The 20,138-nt window shown below is 43.7% G+C and overlaps 1 protein-coding gene across 1 annotated transcript in view; it reads right to left on the bottom strand.

Annotated features, from left to right (window-relative positions):
• The window catches only part of FCRL5 (Fc receptor-like 5), a 28,656-nt gene that overhangs the window by 4,677 nt on the left and 3,841 nt on the right, over nucleotides 1–20,138 (bottom strand). The window contains exons 3-11 of the mRNA XM_012658488.1: nucleotides 19,496–19,747; nucleotides 17,921–18,166; nucleotides 17,339–17,623; nucleotides 15,519–15,710; nucleotides 12,526–12,804; nucleotides 7,200–7,478; nucleotides 3,849–4,127; nucleotides 660–938; nucleotides 89–205 (exon numbers count right to left, since the gene is read on the bottom strand). Of these exons, the coding sequence (XP_012513942.1) occupies nucleotides 89–205; nucleotides 660–938; nucleotides 3,849–4,127; nucleotides 7,200–7,478; nucleotides 12,526–12,804; nucleotides 15,519–15,710; nucleotides 17,339–17,623; nucleotides 17,921–18,166; nucleotides 19,496–19,747 (2,208 nt within the window). The remainder of the gene's footprint in view (nucleotides 1–88; nucleotides 206–659; nucleotides 939–3,848; nucleotides 4,128–7,199; nucleotides 7,479–12,525; nucleotides 12,805–15,518; nucleotides 15,711–17,338; nucleotides 17,624–17,920; nucleotides 18,167–19,495; nucleotides 19,748–20,138) is intronic.

The following is a 20,138-nucleotide window of genomic DNA, read 5'->3' as shown; positions in this document are numbered from 1 at the left end:
AGCTCTTGAGAGCCTAAGGGTGGTCACAGAGGGATGGGAGCTGGGCGGGGCATGGACACAGGCACAGGTGTGCCAGGGAGTCACCCACCTGCTTTCCTTGAGAGCCAGCAGTAGACCAGCAGCGCCCCAGCAGCAAGGCCCATCATGCTGAGCAGTCCCCCGGTGACGCCTGTGGCCACAGGACCCCTTCTGTTTTCGGTCAGCCCTGAGGGGGAGACCCCGTGCATGAGCCAGACAGAGGGGCTAATGGTCTTGACCTGCTCCGACCCTGAAGCTGGCGCCTGGGCCTGGGACAGAGGGTGAACCTAGGTGACCAGGATCCCTGCAGCTGAGCAGGTGCTGGGGTGGCACAGGATATAGCTCCTGCCCTTGTGAGGAAAGTCATTTCTGGCCTGAGGCCGGGGTCGAGGGTCTGCGTGGATGGTGGCCAGGGGGTGAAGAGGCAGCCAGCTGATGAGCTCTAAATTCAGTGAAATTCAGTGATGCTGTCTGCCTGTACTCTCCACACCGTGCCCTAGAACCCACATTTAAGACACACTTCAGAACATAACAACCTAGAATACAATAGCCAGCTTTGTGTACTAGTCCTGGGCAATCATCGGAGTGTCCCTGCAGGACATAGTTTGTCCATATTTGTGGCCTGGGCATAAGAAACTTACATGTGAAGCTGAGTGTCAGCATCTCACTGCGCTGGGCCCCCAGGCCATTGTCAGCCTCACAGGAGTAGTTTCCAGAATGTTCTGCAGTCAGAGAGAGGTTGAAGGACACTCCTCCTCCAGAGGGGGCTGAGCTGTTCCCCAAGGTGATGTTTTCGTGGTAAAACTGGTACAGGATTGGGGGAGAGCCTCCCAGGGCCTCACAGCAAAGCTCCACCACGTCCCCCACCACAGCCTGGGCCCTGGCACCCCTGAGGGTGAGGACAGGGCGAGACACTGGAACTGAGGGAACCAAAAAGCCAATAACAGTTTCCGCTTTCAACATACTTGTAAGAAACAAAAAGGATTATAAACAAATGTGGACTATCAGATCTCAATCGTGGAAAATAGATCAAAACACATATGATAGACAAAGCCAATTACTTTGATCTACAAATAGCTTTCAATGTAAAAAAAATCCAAAAGTGTAGAAAGTGTACAAATCACTGAAAACTTGAAATAGCCAATAAATAGATAAAAAGATTCTCATCTTCATTATTAATTAAATACATACAAATAAAAGCAACCATAAAATACTATTATTTTCCTCTTTCATTAAATTATCAAAGCTTAAATAGACTAATACTTCTGATGAGCTTCTGGATAAACAGGCACCTTGACATGCCCGAGGTGGGAATACAAATTTAAGACACTTCCCCAAGTGGCAATTTGGCAATATCTACCAAATTAAAAATGCACGTAAACTTTGACCAGCAAATCTACTTCTGGGACCATCTCCTTTAGGGATATTAAGATATGATATGCCAAGATATCCGAACAAGAATTTCTATTGCAGCAATTCTGTAATAACTAAAAGCTAGAGACAATCTCGCACGCTGGATAATGAAAAATAAACGATATCCAAGATGTAGTTCTTAAACTAAAGTCAAGATGTATTTTAAATAAGTATGTATTTAAAATAAATAATGTATTTTAAATAAAAATATGCAAGTTGCATAACTATATGTGCAATACAATTGTAGTTTTGTAAAAAAATTCTATGTCTTTATAGAATATTTCTAGAATGCACGTGAAAAGGTTAACAGTAGTTATGTCTGGACTGGGAACTATGTGGATATGAAAGTGTGTGGGAGCAGGTAGAAAGAGACCTTTACTTTTCAATATTGGCCCTTTTGTATCATTGGAATTTTTGTCATGAAGATTTATGTATTCTTTCAGAATAATAAATTATTAAAAACTAAAAGCTTGTATTGGAACGAGGCCATGATGATCGAAGAGATGTCATAATAGATTACTGTCAACAGTTGGATAGGGCCATGTTTCAACTTGGCTTCAACATGGCTGGCTGTGTCTGTGAGCTAGTAGTTACTTCCCCTCTCTAAGCCTCAGTTTCCTCTCCTGCAAACTGGGCATAAAAGTGGTTAGATTTTTATCTTCACAGGTTTCTCTTAATGATTAAATGAGATATTGCATGTCCAGCACTAAGCACAGGGCCTGGCACATGGTGAGGGCTCAGTGACTGTTGATGATGATATTGGTGATGATGATAATGAAAAATATTCCTTTTGCTGGCAGTCTCTGCTCTCTATGACCCGTGTCCTAGTTCTAGGACCCAGATACAATTCATCCAGGCTGGGAATGAAGCCCCTTAGCTGTGATAACAGCAGCAGAAATAACATGCATTTGCACAGGGGAATTGTAGAAACAGGGGAGTGGGGGTGAGCAGGATATCATGAAGTCGTGAACACAGAGCACAGCAGGCGTGATGTGCTGGTTCACTGTGTTGGGAAGAGGGAGGGAGGAGCACTCTCTCTGAGGTACATGCCTGTGTGGTGTATCTAAGGAGTAAGTGTATAAACTGTGTGGCAAGAGTCCCTGCAAATCTCAGAGGAAAATTGGCTGAGGCTGGTGCTGTCGATGGGGGAAGAAGAAAGAGCTGGTTGAATGGGAAAAACCAAATCTGAAGTTGTCACCTCCTAGATGCCAAAGAGATGGCTGCATTGGCCACCTTGATGAGATGCTGGATCCTGGGCTAGCATCCCTGGATCAACCTGCTCATGTGGCTTTGTCTCTATTCCATACGACACCCAGGGACCCAGCCAGGAGGTACTAAGAGTATCAATTTACATCAATATTTTGCTTTACGTGACTAAGAGGGTGTTTGCACACAATTGCATGGTCTGCTGTTCCTCTGAGGTGTATCCCAGGAGCAGGGACAGCCAGCTTTGCCCTCGCACATCTCCTCCCAGGAACCTTTGAGTCTGCATACTCCATGTTCCCTGTCCACCAATCACAGAATTCTAGGGGAGGGGATGACTGTGATTTTCATCTAGTCTAATTTTCCCACTCTATGGGAGAGGAAATCGAGGTCAATATAGGGAAAGATGCTTTGCCAAGGTCATGCAGCCTGTTATCTTCAAAGCCAAATCTAGAACATTCATCTCAACAGCCCTTAGCATACTTTTGCTATATCCAAGGTCTCTCTCAGTCTCTCTCAGTTGAGAGGTTTGGCTTATAGGGGGCTTTCACCAAACAGACTCAGAGCTCTCAAGAAGCAGTTTTCCCTGGGTTATTACACTTAATGGCAAGAGGTCAAAGCACAGCTTAGAGAACGGAGGATTTGGTTGGTGGGATGGCCTTTTCCGTTCCTTGTCATCCTGCTCACCCTTCTCTGTCCTAGTGCCCTGATCTCTCCTGAAAGGCTGTGCACATAGCTTGTGTTAACACAGGATTTTTAATGTGGAAATGTAAGGAACATTCATATCCCTGGTAATGAAAGAAGCTCAAGAGTAGAGGCCTGTTGGGAGTCAGTGAGAGAAGAACCTGGATAAGAAACGACTTAATCTTTTTTGGGGCAGAGAAACCCACACTCAAAATTCTTTGCTTTCTCTTTTATATCATAACTTCAGAATATAGGCGTGTTTTAAACGTCTTATTTGCGTTTTTAGTGAGGAGTTTTGATCACATTCAAGAAGGCTGCTTGTACTGTGCTGCTGGCAGAGTCCAGGCTCCCGAAGCAGCACCACAGGGAGGCTCCCGGACTTGCACACGGAGGTTCTGTGGGCAGGAAGTGTGCTGGGACGTCCCCCCAGGAAACAGGCTGAGGAGCGCTGCCGTGCCACTGTTGGCTGGGGAGAGAAGGCACAGGCAGCTAGCGCTCAGTCATGCTGCTCAGCGGCAGGGCCAACTCACCTATGACTTTGAATGTCACCATCTCACTGCGCTGGGCCCCCAGGCCGTTGTCAGCCTCACAGGAGTAGTTTCCAGAATGTTCTACAGTCAGAGAGAGGTTGAAGGACGCTCCTCCTCCAGAGTGGGCCAAGCTTCTCCCCAGGGTGGCATCCTCTTGATAAAACTGGTATGAGATTGGGGGAGAGCCTCTCGTGGCCTCACAGCGGAGCTCCACCATGTCTCCCACCGCAGCCTGGGCCCGGGGAGCCCTGAGGGTGAGGACAGGACGAGACACTGGAACTGAGGGAGACAAAACAGTTAACCATCAGCTCCTTCTGTTCAAATATATTCCTGCATTCTACAGCTATTTCAAATGGGAAAATGTTTTTCTCAGTTTTTAATGAACTGTGACATTACTCAGATCTCAGCTATAATGGCTTCAGATCTCCAGAAACAATAACATTTGTGCAGTGCTATAAACAGTTTGGAGTATTTGAATAAACAGACTCAAATGGGTTTGAAGAATTTGGAAACAAAGATTAAAATGAAACTCAAGCATCTTAGAAATCTAAGGACTATCGAGGAAAAGGAGAAATCAATTCAACAGAAAACGAGGAACAGGAGAGACCTATTGCTTACACAGCCAGGGATGTAATTGAGTCTGGGCTACACCAAAAATGGGGCCCACAAGAGAATGAATGTGGATCAATTTATTGGCTCATTTTTGTATTCATTCATCAAAAATTAATTGAGCAAAAAGTTTTTAAAAATTAACCAAGCAATCAGTAAGTCCCAAGAATGGCAATATATGCTGGGGATTCAAGGGGGAGAGAGACATAGTCCCTGCTGTCATGGAGCCTACAATCTAGAAGGAAGATAGGCAGCCATTAAATAAAAATACAAGTTTTGCACAAAAATGCAAATATAGAATTAAAACATTGATAATTGCTACAGAGTAAAGGACAGGGTGCTATGAAATGTATAATCCTGGGACCTGACCTAGAATGAGTTAGTCAGGAAAAGCTTCCTCACAAAGTGACATTTGAAGTGAACCAGGTGGAGAGGGAGATGGGGAGCACATCAGGCAAGCTCTGCGTGCAAAGACCCTGAGCTGGGAAGAAGATTGGTACATTTGAGCGATTGAAGTAGGTGGCAGAGGCATTAAGGGAAGGGTCTGAAGAGTGCCATGAACCAGGAGGCTTGGGAGCCAGGCAGGGCTTCACAAGCCATGCCAGGGACTTTGGTCCTTCTTCCTTGAGCTATGGGAAGTCTATAACTCTGTCTACACAAGGGTGTGAGGTGATCATATTTGTCCTTTCAGAAGAGGATTCTGACCTCAGTGTGCAAAATGGACTGTGGGGAACGGAAGTGGAATACAGTGGTATTTAAGTGGCATTGCTGTAGTTGAAATGTTGGTGGATTTGACTAGACAGTGGCAACAGGAATAGAAAGAGATCTAAGAAATATTTAGGAAGTAAAATCAACAGGACTTATTGATTAACTGGTTCTGAGGGGTGAGGGAGAGAAATGTCAAGGAAGACTCCTGGGTTTCTGCCTTGTGTATCTGGATAAAGCGAGGTGTCTTCCACAGAGGTAGGGACCCTGGAAGAGGAACAGTTCTGAGGGGAATGTCAGGAGTTCAGGTTTAGAGATGTTCAATTGGTGATCTTTTGAGATATTTGAGTGGAGATATGGCATATGTAGGTGCTCAGGCAGGAGGTCTCCTTTAGAGATAGAAGTTTAGGAATCATTATGTATAGATGACAAGGCCATTTATAGACGACATATCCAGGATCATCCAGAGAAAGTATACAGCTAAGAGGACACAGGTCAAAACTCTGGAACACACCAATGCTTAAAGGTTGTCCATAAAAGGAGAAGACAGTAAAGAAGACTGAGAAGATGTAGCCAGAGAATGGGGAGAACAAGAAGAGGGTAGAGTCACTGAAGCCCAGGAAAGGAGAGTTTCAAGAAGGAAGAAATGGTAAACACTATGGAATATATCTGAGAGCTCAAATAGGATGAGGATTGGATAATGACAATTGCTTTTAAAGCCATGGAGGTCAACAGAGACCTTCGAGAGAACCATTTTTGTGGAGAGGTCAGAAGACCCTAGTAGATTGAAACCTTGTGGTTAATGAGGAAACGGAGACACCCTGGGTAGCCAACACTTTTTGAAGGTTTAGCCATGATGGAGCAGTGGGTGGAGACATAAGTGAGATCAAGAGATGGTTTTTCTTAGATATGAGAGAGATGGAGCAGGTTAAATGCCAGTGGGAGGGATTCCACAGAGAGGGAGATGCTGGAACATAGGAAAGTGATAACTGGCTGTATAAAGTTTCTGGGAACGCACAGAAGGATGGAACCTAGAGAGCAGATGGAGACATTTACCTGATGTAGGGAGCGTGGTCCTCTCCTCCGTATCTTAGGAAGAGGAGAGATGAGTGGCTAGATGGATGTAGAGCCAGACACTCAATTTGAAGGATATCATTGTTTGATGTATTAGGGAGGGAGTAGAGTTGCTAATGGACTGGGCCTTCCATTGAGGTCTGAGAGCACTAGTGACAGGAAGAGTTGAAGCAAGTAGCAGGATGGGAGATGGCTGTCAGATGATGGGTGCTTAAATTGTCATTTCAGAGATGGAATAATGTATGCAAGTGTGAGTGGGTGACTGATGTGGAGAGGAAGACGGTGGTGCTGAGTGGGTCGTATTGTGGACATTAGAGCCATGAAACAGTGGCAGAGTGTGGGGTTGAGAGGAGGACATCGCTTCATTGAGAGCAGGCATCACTAGGAGCCCACAACAGGGGCAGATGGGGGCAGTGACGCTGCTGAGTGGAACAGGGCAAGTAGGAAGTCAGGAGAATGATGGTGAGACGTCCTTTACAAGGGTCTTGGGTGGGAACCCAAGCAGCTTTGGGATAGGGGCAGGAGAAGCTAGAGAGAAATTTGTGAGCCGATAACAGAATGTGTCAGTCTTTTTATTGATTGACACAGAAAACCATAACTAAATATCTTCTGAGGCGAGACACAGGGAACTTCATAACTTCTTTCCTACTGATCACTGTTGATCAGGATATAGTTTGTACTTTGAAAAGCCTTTACTTCTACATTAGGGGAGTTTTGGTCCCAGTGGGCTCCAGACCATTGCTAGCAGGAAAGGTACAGCAAGCAAAGGGAAGGTGCAAGTTCCCGCGCATGTAGAATCCAAAGCTCTCGGGTAGATGCTGTGTAGGCAGCAGGACTGACATGATATCACACAGCAAACAAATGGCTCTGTGGAAACTCCAGTAGCTCCAATATTGGTTACTGGGAAAGGTGGGGCAGATGGTCTGTTCCTTTTTGTGCTGCTGGTTGGAAGGGTCAACTTACTGTTAACGTTGAGTAATACTGTGTCACTGCGCTGGGGTCCCTGGCCATTGTTGGCCTCACAGAAGTAGAGTCCAGAATGTTCTGCAGTCAGAGAGAGGTTGAAGGGCACTCCCCCTCCAGAGGCGGCTGAGCTGTTCCCCAGGCTGACATCCTCGTGATAAAACTGGTACCAGATCGGCGGAGATCCTCTCGGGGCCTCACAGAGAAGCTCCACCACGTCCCCCACCACAGCCCAGGCCCGGGGAGTCCTAAGAGTGAGGACAGGGCGAGACACTGGAACTGAGGGAGGAGAAGAGTTAATTGACACCAGTATTTTTGAAATTAAAAACAACTCATTATTTAAAAAATCAAACTTTACGGAATTACGTAAAGTAAAAGTGAAAAATTTTACCATTTTCTTTATTTTTATTTTCCAGAAATTATCTCTTTTAAGTATTTGGTAATACTTTCTGGATCTTTTCTACGTATAAATACACTTACTCATATCAACACATAAATAAATACATTAAAAACACACACATGCATGGGATCACGATATACAGACTGCTCTACAACCTGCTTTTCTCCTTAGCTACATATTATGGGCATCTTTCTACGATATTACTTAGAGATCTACATCATTAACTATTAAAAATCAACTTTATTGAGGTAAAATTTATACACAAAATGCAACTCTTTTAAATATACTAGTTTATAATTTTGGATAAATATTACCTGAATATTCTTTTTTATTTTTTTATTGAGACAGAGTCTTGCTCTATTGCCCAGGCTGGAGTGCAGTGGTACGATCGTAGCTCACTGTAACCTACAACTCCTGGGCTCAGGCAATCCTCCTGCCTCAGCCTCCCAAGTAGCTAGAGCTACAAGCATGTGGTGTTATTCCTGGCTAATTTTTTTCATTTTATTTTTTTTAGAGATGGTACCTTGCTATGTTGCCCAGGCTGGTCTCAAACTCCTGGCTTCAAACAATCCTCCTGCCTCGGCCTTGCAAAGTGCTGGGATTACAGGCATGAGCCACTGTGCCCAGCCTGTGAGTACATTTCTTAAGATAAATTCTTAGAAGCGGAGATTTTGGGATGAAGTATATGAACATTTTAAATAATAATATGTGATATCAAATTGTTCTTCAAAAAGGTTGGACTTTTTAAAACAAGACCTCAAAAGCACAGGCAACAAAAGCAAAAATAGGCAAATGGGATTACATCAACCTGAAAAGCTTTTGCACAGTAGAGGAAATGATTAACAAAGTGAACAGAAAACCTACAGAATGGGAGAAACTATTTGCAAACTATGTATTTGACAAGGGGTTAATATCCAGAATATATAAAGAACTTAACAGCAAAAACCCAAATATCTGATTTTAAAATGGGCAGAAGACCTTAATAGACATTTCTCAAAAAAAGACATATGAATGGCCAACAGGTACATGAAAAACGTTCAGCATCACTGGTCATCAGGGAAATGCAAATCAAAACCACAAAGAGATACCACCTCACTCCAGTTAGAATGGCTATTATCAAAAAGAGAACAAATGTTGGTGAGGATGTGGAGAAAGGGGAACACTTACACACTGTTGGTGGGATTGTAAATTAGTATAGCCACTATGGGGAACACTATGGGGATTCCTCAAAAAAGTTATAAATGGAATTACCATGAGATTCAGCAATTCCATTACTGGGTATATTCCATAGTCAAAGGAAATGAAATCACTGTGTCAAAGAGATAACTGCACTCCATGTTCATTGCAGCACGATTTACAACAGCCAAGTTATGGAATCAACCCAAGTGTCCAATAACAGAGAAATGGATAAGGAAAATGTGCTGTATATACACAATGGAATACTATTCGGCTGTAAAAAAGAATGAAATCCTGTCATTTGCAAGAACATAGATGGACTTGGAGGAAATAATGTTAAGTGACATAAGCCAGGCACAGAAAGGCAGGTACTGCATGATCTCATGCATGCATGGAATCTAAAAAACAAAACAAAAACAAAACCCCACAAAACCCCAAAGTGTATTGATATTATATTAATAAAAGCAGAGAGTAGAACAGTGGTTAGCAGAAACTGGGGAGGGGAGGAGGGGGAAGAGAGGATGGGGAGAGGTTGGTCAATGGGTACAAAGTTATAATTAGACAGGGGGAGTAAGTTCTGGTGCTCTACTGCACAGTAGGTGCTGATGGTTACCAGTAATGTACAGTATATTACAAAACAGAAGAGACGCTTTTGAATGTTTCACCATAAAGAAATGATAAATACACGAGGTGGTGTGAATATGCTAAATACCATGATTTACTCATTATACAACATATATGTATCAAGACATCAAATTGTACCCCATAAATATGTACAATTGCAATCCATCAATTAAAAAAAGATGGAACCGATTTACACTTGCACTAATGGTATACAGGGGTTTCTGTTTCCCCACTCCCTGATCACTTATGATCACATCGGCACAGAGGTTTATTTTTATTATTTAGTCTCTGTTTCCAGTCTTAACATCTACAGTTGCTTTACCTGAACAATTCTCTCATTCTATCCTGTGTGACCCTACTGGCTACTAGCTGGTTTTTCACGGAATTTTAGTGAAGTGTAAACCATGAATGATGAGTTATTGTTTATAAAGTACTCAGAAATGATTGAAAAAATGAAATTTTTGAAATATGTCATTGATTTTTAAAGACGGTCAAGTCAATTTTTTTTTTTTTTTTTTTTGAGACAGAGTCTTACTCTTCTGCCCGGGCTAGAGTGAGTGCCGTGGCGTCAGCCTAGCTCACAGCAACCTCAAAATCCTGGGCTCAAGCGATCCTCCTGCCTCAGCCTCCTGAGTAGCTGGTACTACAGGTATGTGCCACCATGCCCGGCGAATTTTTTCTATATATTTTTAGTTGTCCGATTAATTTCTTTCTATTTTTAGTAGAGTTGGGGTCTCGCTCTTGCTCAGGTTGGTTTCGAACTCCTGAGCTCAAACAATCCTCCTGCCTCGGCCTCCCAGAGTGCTAGGATTACAGGTGTGAGCCACCACGCCTGGCCTCAATTATTTTTTGAATTGTGAAATAATTCACAATTCACTGTGAAATAATAATAATCATGAGAAAATAATTGTTCTTTTACTTCCTCTTCTCTTTTTGACCAACTGATTTTTCTTACATATATTTTTTACATTTTCAGTGTCTATATAGCTACTTTTTGTTCTGTAACTATGATTCTCACAGTTGATTAGCCTTTGTTTCTATATCTAAATAAGTGGTCTTCAACCCTGTCTGTACCGTATGCTCACCTGAGGGTATGTTAAAAATTTTGATTCTGAGGCCGCATCTTAGAGATTCTGAATTTAATTGGTCTAAAGAAGAGCCTGGTAATAGGTCATTTTACAAAGTTTCCAGGTAATTCTAATGTGCAACCAGGGTTGAGAAGCACTAACCTACATAGATTCAGTACTCACTTTTCATATCACGGTTTCCTCATTATGAGTCCTTTGCTTTCGTTCACATCTAGGTGAGCTGGATTTTGTCATTCACTTTTTAATTTCAGAATATTACAGGGGTACAGACGTTTTGGTTACATAAGCTTTTGTACCATTCATTAAGCAATTTTTTAAAGAACAGTTAATGGGCACTAAATTCCCTGAGTCCCTGCATTTTTGACAATACCTTTTTGATTTGATATAAAATTCTCAGTTCTCATTCTCCCTGGAAGTCCAAGTCTGGCCACCACTCCTCTCTCTTTGGGTATCGACTATTGTGCAAAATCTAAGACCAACTTGATATTTTTTCTTTCTGAGATGACTGTCTTTTTCCCCCCATGATCACACACACACACGTATATATTTTAACCTTGAAGCTCAATAATCTCATCAAGATATATCTTCTGAGCTACATATTCAAGTTTTATTTGCTTTAGGACAATTTTTTTTTAATTGCACCTTTGAGTTTTGTTTTCTCTTCAGTTTGGTTTTCCGATTTAGAGACGTTTAATTATCTACATATGGGGATCTCCAGTGTCTGATCTCCATACTATAATTTTTTGCCTTTATTTCTGTGTCTTTGTACTTTTCATTCTGTATTATTTTCTCAAACTGAGTCTTCATTTAGTTAACAGTTTTCAGAGGTATCCATTCTATTCTTACTGCTTCAAATTTGGATTTCATTTCTAAAGTAGCTTTGTTGTTTTCTTTGTTTGTTCTCCTGAGCTCTGCTAGATCAATTTTTGGATTCCTGCTTATTGTCTTATCATCTGTTCACTGAATTACAAATGCTGACTAAGGACCTACTAGGAGACCATGATTTGTGAGATTCTGTTCTCATGAAGCTTATATTCTATTGGCATTGAGGAGACAGACAAGAAACAGGAAATAAAGAGGTTTTAGATGTGCTAAATATAAGAAGAAAATAAAACCTAATAATGGGATAGAGGATGCATGAAGGCTGGGAGCTTTCCTAGATAGATTGGGCTCTGACTTTAGAGTCTAGATCTCAGAACATTTATATTTTTAAAATAATAATCTCTTTACCCAACAATTTATATTGGGGGCATGTCTGACACACCAAGCTCAAGATTTTTCTCTCGTACCATTCTGCTTCTCCGAGAAGAAAACTAAACTTTCCCTCTCTACTAAAGAGTGAAACAGATGCAGTTTTGCTCCTAAAATAACACCTTTTTGCTGGTGACACAAGTAACCATGAATTATACATTTATGATTTGTACATGCTTCCTGAATGTATGTCACTTCGAACAAAGATTTAAAAAACATAATGCAATAATCTAATACTTATTTTAATGGATTAGAAGACAAGGGATCATGCAAACCCCAGAGACTGAGGAGCTGGTTCTCAGGGAGCCATTTCCTCCTTTCTGTTCAAAATCAGCCATCTCCAAACCTCCTGCTGTGAGAGCTTGAACTGCTTGGGAAATTTTTAGAGAAATTAAGGTCTTGCTCAATATTTGTCCATATGTCTGTGCTTGTAGCCAAGTTAATATGTAAGCATTAATAGAGAAATAGGAGATGCTTCGGTGCATCAAATTAAGAAAAATTCATGTGGAGACTGAACATGCAAATCATGAGAAGACAATTTAAAAAAAATAAATTAATTTGGTATTAATAAAAGCTGAGGAGTCTACTGAGTTTTCTTATGGGTCTGGCCAAGCCAGGGCTGGATGATCACTGAGGCTCACGGTTAGCTGGCTTCCTGAGAATCGGGCCAAGAAGGGATTCGTTTGATTTGGGTAGGAAACTGAAAGACACATGCAGACTTCTGAAGGGGTGGGTGAGAGAGGGCTCTGGGCCAGGGGTGGGTGGCTGGCAGGAGCCCAGGGCTTACCAGTGACAGAGAGGCTCACTGCCTCACTGCGCTGGGGGCCGAGGCCATTGTCAGCTGTGCAATAGTAGTTTCCAGAATGCTGTGTGGTCAGAGATAAGCTGAAGGACACTCCACTTCCAGAGGGAGTTAAGCTGCTCCCCAGGGGGACATCCCCATGATAAAACTGGTACAGGATGCGTGGAGAACCTTTCTTGGCTTCACAGTGAAGTGTCACAGTGGTTCCCTCAAAAGCCAGGGCCCCAGCAGGCCTGAGGGTGAGGACAGGACGAGACACGGGGACTGTGGGAGAGAAAAAATTGGTCAAGAGTTGTTTCTGCCTCTTCCTGCAGGTCTCAATGCATAGCCAACGCACATGCGCAGTCTCCAGCGTCCACTGGCCCGCAGAGTGGCCCAGCAACCTCCTGGGCTTCTCTCACCAGCTCTCTCCTGTTCCTCATGTTGGCTGTTTCCAGCCTGTTTCTCCCCTACCAGATCTCTAGTCTCTTCTCCTATCCTGGCTCCCTTTTGCAGAGGAGATGATGCTTTCAAGAAGAAATCCCTTATCTTGCTGCCACCAGACCCACATCCTTACCCACACCAGCTCCTTGCTGTTTCCCTCTGCCCTGCAACCGTGGAAGAGCAGTCCCTCGCCTGCCCAAGTCACTCTGAGTCTTCTTCTCAGTTCCTGTCTCTATTTCTTCCTTCACTTGGGTGGACCTCAGGGCTTTGCCTTTGACGCTTTTTCCTTCCAGATTGACATAATTTTCCAGGGCCCTCGTCTCTGCTTCTCCCCTCTCCCTTTACCCAGATTGATCCTCTCTAGTTACAGGTGAGAAAATTGAGTTGGGGAGGCTAGGAGACTTGCCCGTGCAGGCTGTTTCCAAGGCCAGCCAGAACCTGGTCTGTCTCCTGACTCCTGGTCCAATGATGAATCGCATTGTCTCCTTAATAGTGAACCTGGAGTTTGCTGTGAATGGAGGGGATGACACAGAGCTCCATAGAAGCAGTTTTCCCCTCACTACCATAACTACTGTTGTAACAGCTTTGAGGGCAGCATGGTGGTGTGTACTGGTAAAGGAGGTGATGTCATCTGGGGTTCACAGTTACGTCTGTTGCTACGACATGTTACACCTCTAGAGTTACATTTTTGGAGTAACTATGATGTTGCTACCTGACTCTATATTGTACATGGATTTGCACATTGGTTATTGTCAATGCCTGTTTAACTGGGATAACAGATACCTCTGTTTCCCTGGGAAAGAGAAATGATTTGGGAGGTATTGAGAACAATAGGTTGGTTGGCAACTCAGGCATCTGAGGATCCAGAAGATTGAGAGAAAAGTTAAAAGTATTGAGTTCCACAGAAGCTGGGGATGAGGGTGGTGGGGACGTGGTGGAAGGGGAGAGAGATAGAAAGATGGAGAGAGAGATGCTTCAGAAACATTCAGGAGTGTGATGAAATCTGGATGGTAGAAGAATGAGCCCAGGAGAGATAGACACTTGCTTATATTGCTAGAAGCCAACAGAGACATTGAGATAGCCTGGGGAAGAAATAGGAAGCAGACAAGAGAGCAAAGATTTGTTGAGTGCCAGTGAAAAAAGGACAAAATCCAGAAATTGGTGGACTTTTGTTGATTGACAGAAGAATTAAGAACTGAGTATTGTCCAACCAAGTAATGCTGAGCTCTATAATTTCTCTTTGGCCAGAGATTACTGATTTGCACAGCATTTGGACCCCGAAAAGTTTTCATAGCTACATGAGGGTAGTTTTGGTTGGATTGTGTATTTTCCTATTAATGATTCATTCTAAGGGACTCCTGAGTTCCTGAGAGAGTGGTCACAGAAAGGAGTTCAGAACTGCTAGGCAGAAGCAATGAGCTGGTCATGAGGCCACGTGGGCCCAAAGCCTGTGAGTTTCTGTAGATGGAGTCTCGAGAGTGGGGGAACACACTACCTGACTGTGGCTGTGACCTCTGGTGGTCAGAGTTATCTCACTTCTGTTGGAGAGTGTCCTCTCTTTGCTGGCTGGGTCCCAGTCCATTGTCTGGACACAGGAGTCATTCCCAGAATTCTCTGTGGGCAGAGAGAGGATGAGGGATGCTCCTCCTCTACAGGGGCCCTGGGTCTTTTGGATTTCAGCCTCGTGATAAAACTGATACAGGATTAGGGGAGAAGCTCCCTTGGTATCACAGTGAAGTTTTACTACATTTTCCACAGTATGCTGTGTCCTAAGACTGCGGTCCCCAACCCCTGGGCTGTGGACTGATACTGGTTCGTGTCCTGTTAGGGACTGGGCTGCAGAGCTCTGCTGCACCCCCTTCCAACCTCCCCCAGTCTGTGGAAGAATTGTCTTTCATGAAACTTAGGAGCCAGAGGGTTGCACAGTAGGAGGTGAGCGAGTGAAGCTTCATCTGTATTTACAGCTGCTCCCCATCGCTCGCATCACTGCCTGAGCTCGGCCCCAACCCCCCAACCCCTGTCCATGGAAAAATAATCTTCCATGAAACTGGTCGTTCGTGCCAAAAAGGTTGAGGACCACTGCACTAAGAGCCCTGAAGGTGAGAAAAGGATATGTCACTGGGGCTGAAAGAGACAACAGGGTGGTCAGGGAGGGTCCCTGCATTCCTTAAATTAAAGGGGCTTGTCAAGAAACACGGCCCTAGATCAGCCCCAGTTCTGATGTCCTATTTGTTCTGGCTTTATTTCCAAGAGAAATTTCACTTAACCTGAGAAGAAATTTGTAAATGTGAAGAGTCTGGACATATGCCAAATCACTGAGAATTTTTTTTAATCCCCATTTCTAAGCATTTCCAAAAGCTCCCATAGTTCATTGCCCCTTCTGTTCCTAACTCCTTCCTGATAGACTCTGACTAGCTCTTGGTAGGCTCTTCCGAGCACTGGATCATTGGTAACTATCAGTATCCACTCCCACCCAACTGCCTTGTGGTCTTCACTGGGGATACCTGTGTGCAGTGTGATAAGCCATTCCTCAGGTGATAACTGAGAGAACACACCTTTCACCTCGATGGTCACTGGTTTGCTGACGAAGGAGCTGTGTCTGTTGTTAGCTGCACAGTAATACTCTCCAGCATCGCTGCTTTTCACCATGAAGATCTTGAATTCTGAGGACATCGGAGTCTTTATTTTCTCATCCCAGTTTTTAAATCTTCGGTACCATGAAACTGTGATGGGCCTTGTGACTCTATCTATTGAGCAGATGAACACCAGATCCTGACCTTCAAATACCGACTTGGAAGCTGGGACAGTGTATATTTGCAGGTTGGCAGAAACTCCTAAATGGATAAAAATGACATGTGGGACTCTTGGCAGTGGGGTGCTCATGGATGGAGAAGAGTCACAGGATGGGACGGGCTAAAGCTGCTTATCTCACATGGAAAGTTGGGCCCGGGTGGAACTGGCCTGTCCTTGGGAAGAGGGAGGAAGTGGTAGGGAGGCCCACTACTCCTTGATGGTCTTGTGGAGTGTCTGGGGCAAGGCGCAGAGGCAGCTCTGCCCAGCCTCCCTTCATGTCTGCCCATCACCCAATAGAGCAAGGCCAGTGATTCCAGAGATGACATCCAGTGCCCAATAGCTGGGGAAAGTGGTGGGAGTGATGATGGGAACAGAGAGCCTGGGCATCAAAGGTGATTGTCCTGGGGCCACAGTGATTGCAAGGGCTAGTTGGAAATGAACTGTTGGCATGTGCAGAAAACTTGCCCTTGAGCAGGAAATTCTTAACCCCTCTAGCTTGTCAGTTAAATGGTCAAAGGAGGTGGAACAAGGACAGTCCCACTAAGCAGGAAAATCTGTGATTAAAGCATCCTATGCCACAGATGGGTGTGGTTTTGCATAATGATGTTGGCTTAGGACAATGCCTTTCTGAGTCATCATTAGGTCTGAAAGAGCAGCAGGAGATAATTGAACAGAGGGAGAGAAGGGCCTGAGGTTGGGTTTCATCAATTATGCTGAAGGAGGGCCTATGCTAGAAATTATTGTTTTGCAACTATTGGATAACACCCTCTCCACCTTCTCTGAATTGTCCTTCCTTAAACCAGTGACCTAAGAAATACCTGTTACCTGCAACTGCAGAATATAAGATTAATAAAATTTAGTCAGTTTAGAAAAAACAGAATCATAGAATATTTTTTGCTTTTTTTTTGGCCTAGGAATGGGAGTAAATTTCTGGAGAATGCTCCCACTTTCACTCTCTCCTCACTGAGGAAGATGTGCACCCCAGATTGTGTGTCCCTTCCTAACACTCAAAGACATTTCCTATGAAACAGACCAAATTTAATCAGGGAAAGTATTTGGCCATTGGTTAGAAGTCATGCTTGAGGACCCACAAAATTTTAGAAACTTCAGAAAAAGCAATAGTGGGTACAACGCCATCCCTAGTGACATCAAGTTGGAACGATTTGTTCTGCAAGCTTCTGTCTTTTGGTTTTCTTGTTCTTAAGTACTGTGCTCCAGGCACCTATGATACTAGGAGGCTATCCATCTGGCCAAGCAGGAGCCAGTCCAGTCAGAGGGCTCTGCTGCAGCCCACAACTTATGGCTATGGGCCTAGCAGGGGAAAAATGGTGTCAGGGAAAAGAGCCTTCTGAGAGTTATATCTAATGGCACTGAAAGAAAAAATAAACTCATCTCTCTTTTCTTGTATTTTCCTGGTTCTAAGCTCTTCTACATGTTCCCAAGAGCTGGGTTCTCCTGTCTCGTACAGCCCACAGGTATGGGAAGCTGTTTTCATGTACACTGGTACCCCAAGCTGATGTGCAGATCCGCCCAGCTCTTCCAGCCCCATCCCTGGCAAATCTCAAAGCCCACTGACACTCACTCTGCACGTGTATCTGGGAACTCCAGCTCTTGCGTATGATGCTGAGATTCTTGGTTCCTGCCTGGCACCAGTACGACCCTGAATCTTCAGTCCACATTGCAGGGATATGGAGCTCTGTGGAGTTGCTCCAGCCTGATCCCAGGGCCTGCCTGTCTCTGAAGAAGCAGAACTGGAGCTGGACCTTTGACTTCTGTGGAGGGAGCCGGGTCTCACAGTTCAGGGTCATGGACCTTCCCTCCAGAGGCTGGGAGGGGCTGGCTCTGAGCACGGGAGTTGGAAACAGATCTAGAGAGAAGAATCATAACAGTTCCAGAGCAATGAGGGTGGGAACTGTTGTGGAGAAAAACACACTCCATCCTCAGCATCAGCAAGCAGAACACACAAAAGCAGGCACAGGCAGGGATGCCATTGACCCTTAACAACCTTCAGCCCAAAGCACTGTTGTACCTCCTGTGGTCCTTGCAGGAATGCACCCTGAGTTTCAGTGGTAATCCAGTCCGCCCCTTTCTTCCTACTCTAACTCCGTGACCCCAGGGACCCTCCATTTGACCAACCCACTTCGCAAAATAATGAAGCCTTTACCTTGGACTTGGATTTGGACTTTGTTGGAAGAAATGGAGTGATCTTCTGTAAATCCAGTACAGTGATACGCACCAGTGTCCTTCAGACGTGCATCACGAATAAAGAAGTCAGAGGTTCCTTCAAGGGATGTCAGGGCTTCACCATTCTTGTAAATAGTGTACAGTGCTACTCTTGCCTTTGACCGGCACCTCAGGACCACGAGGTCTCCTTCATACACAGAAAGGGGAGCCTGTAGGATCAGCGAAGCTATGGGAAACACAGGACCAGTTACTTGGTTCATCCCATTGTTCTCCCTTACTTTTCATTATTATTCTAAGATTTTCTAGAAAAAGGGGTTGGTAGAAAGCATTCTTAAAATAATATCATTTCTTTTTTCTGATTTTAAAATGAATACATGTGCCTTGAGAAAAGTAGAAAAGCAGAAATGTAGGTAAAAATCACCTATCATCCCACCGTCCGTATTTTGGCACATGTGTTTCCAGTTTTCTTTTCCATGTTCATGTGTTTGAGAGTCTGTGTGTATTTTTTTCTTTTCATGGAATTTGAATACTATTTATAGATTTGACAACCTGCCTTTCACTTACTATGCTATGGACAATTTCCCGTGTCATTAATTTTATTACTGAACCTGATTTTCAATGGCCGCTAAGTTTTCCTTCAATGTCAGAAATGTAATTTATTTAATGAGTCCTCTCTTCTTGACCATTTAGGGCCCTCCATTTTGGGTATATATTTCTATGATTGTTTCAGTAGGTAAATTGTTAAGAGGGGGATTGTGTCAAAGAGCATAAGCATTTTATTTGCTCCTTGCTACTTCACTGCTTCCCTACTCACTAAATTAAAGGGCTTTATAACTAGGTGGTTTTTGGACAAAAACCACATCCCTCTTTCTTTCTCTCTCCCTCTGTATTTCAATATCTACGTCATCTAGCTATCATCTATCTACATCTATACATATAAAAATATGTTCCTGTTCCTTAATATTCTAAGTAAATCGTATGGCTTAAAACTATACATAAATTCATGAACCATTCAAATAAATTGCTTCTCAAATTTTCTTTTGCCAGAGCAGCTTGTAAAAACTACAAATTCTGAGGCCCTACTCCTACAGTTTTTTATTCAGTAAACACAGGGTAGACCCTGAGTATCTGCATGATTAAAAAGCTGCTCAGGTTTCCAGATTCAAATCAAACTTCAATATCCACAGGTTTAGAGACATTATTCCACTAAGTAGACATCGCAGCCTTTGTATGGTTCTCCATATAACCTTTAGCTATTATATATGATAATTGTGTCCTTCTAGATACATTACCTGAAATCACTTCCCGTTGGGCTGAATGAGTTTTATCCGGATAAGTTAAATCTTCTCAAACTTTATGTTCCCACTTAAGAAGCTAATTCCATTCCCTATCTGGTGGTATACAGGGCTTTTTAACTCTCTCCTTGTCTGTCTAACCACAGTGTGGATTAAAATTGTTCACTCATGAGTTGTCTGGAGTGAATGATGGTAACAGCTGGAGAAAAAAAGGAACTGAAATGATGTCTAAAGTTTGTATTTTTTTCACTCTGTCTCACCTGAAGAAAAGTCCAAGCGCACAGGGTTACTTAGGGTTGACCTCCCGGCCTGGCATCTGTACTCTCCGGATTCATGAACCTCGAGGGTGTCTCCTGGGATGTCTCTTACTGTTTCTCTCCTCTGATACGAATGTTTCCATTTTGTTTTCTGTGGTGAGTAGTGAAACCCATTGCAAGTCAGAGTCACTCTCTCCCCTTGGAAGACAGTGGTCCATGGAGGATGGAGGGAAATAATGGGTTTGGTTGTGGTAGCTGAGGAGGGAAGAGAAAAAGTCTGAGGTGGGCGAGCCTGCGTTCCCAAACACAGGGGTGCCTGTCCGACAGATTGGAGGACCTGGCTTCGGAGGCCCCTGAAGAGGCCCCTAGGAGGGTCACTGAAGGCTGACAGCTGCGTGGTGGCCAGCAGCGCTCACCTCACCTGAGGGAGAGGTTGCTCAGGGGTGGCAATGAGAAAAATGATGCCAAGAGGGTAATACCAGCACTATTCACTGTAAACGTCACTGGCTACTCAGCCTGTCATGGAAGTGGATCCTAGAGAAAACTGCCTGTCCTGCCATTCCATCATGTTCATAAATTCATAAGAACCACCAAAGCTATTGTTCAAATCACAATTTTGCACTTTCCCTAAAAGACTAAATCATAT

The sequence above is a fragment of the Propithecus coquereli genome, unplaced genomic scaffold, assembly GCF_000956105.1.
Source record: "Propithecus coquereli isolate 6110/MARCELLA unplaced genomic scaffold, Pcoq_1.0 Scaffold59, whole genome shotgun sequence".
Lineage (NCBI taxonomy): Eukaryota > Metazoa > Chordata > Mammalia > Primates > Indriidae > Propithecus > Propithecus coquereli.
The sequence above is the reverse complement of the archived record's forward strand: the minus strand, read 5'-3'. Positions and strand labels throughout refer to the sequence as shown.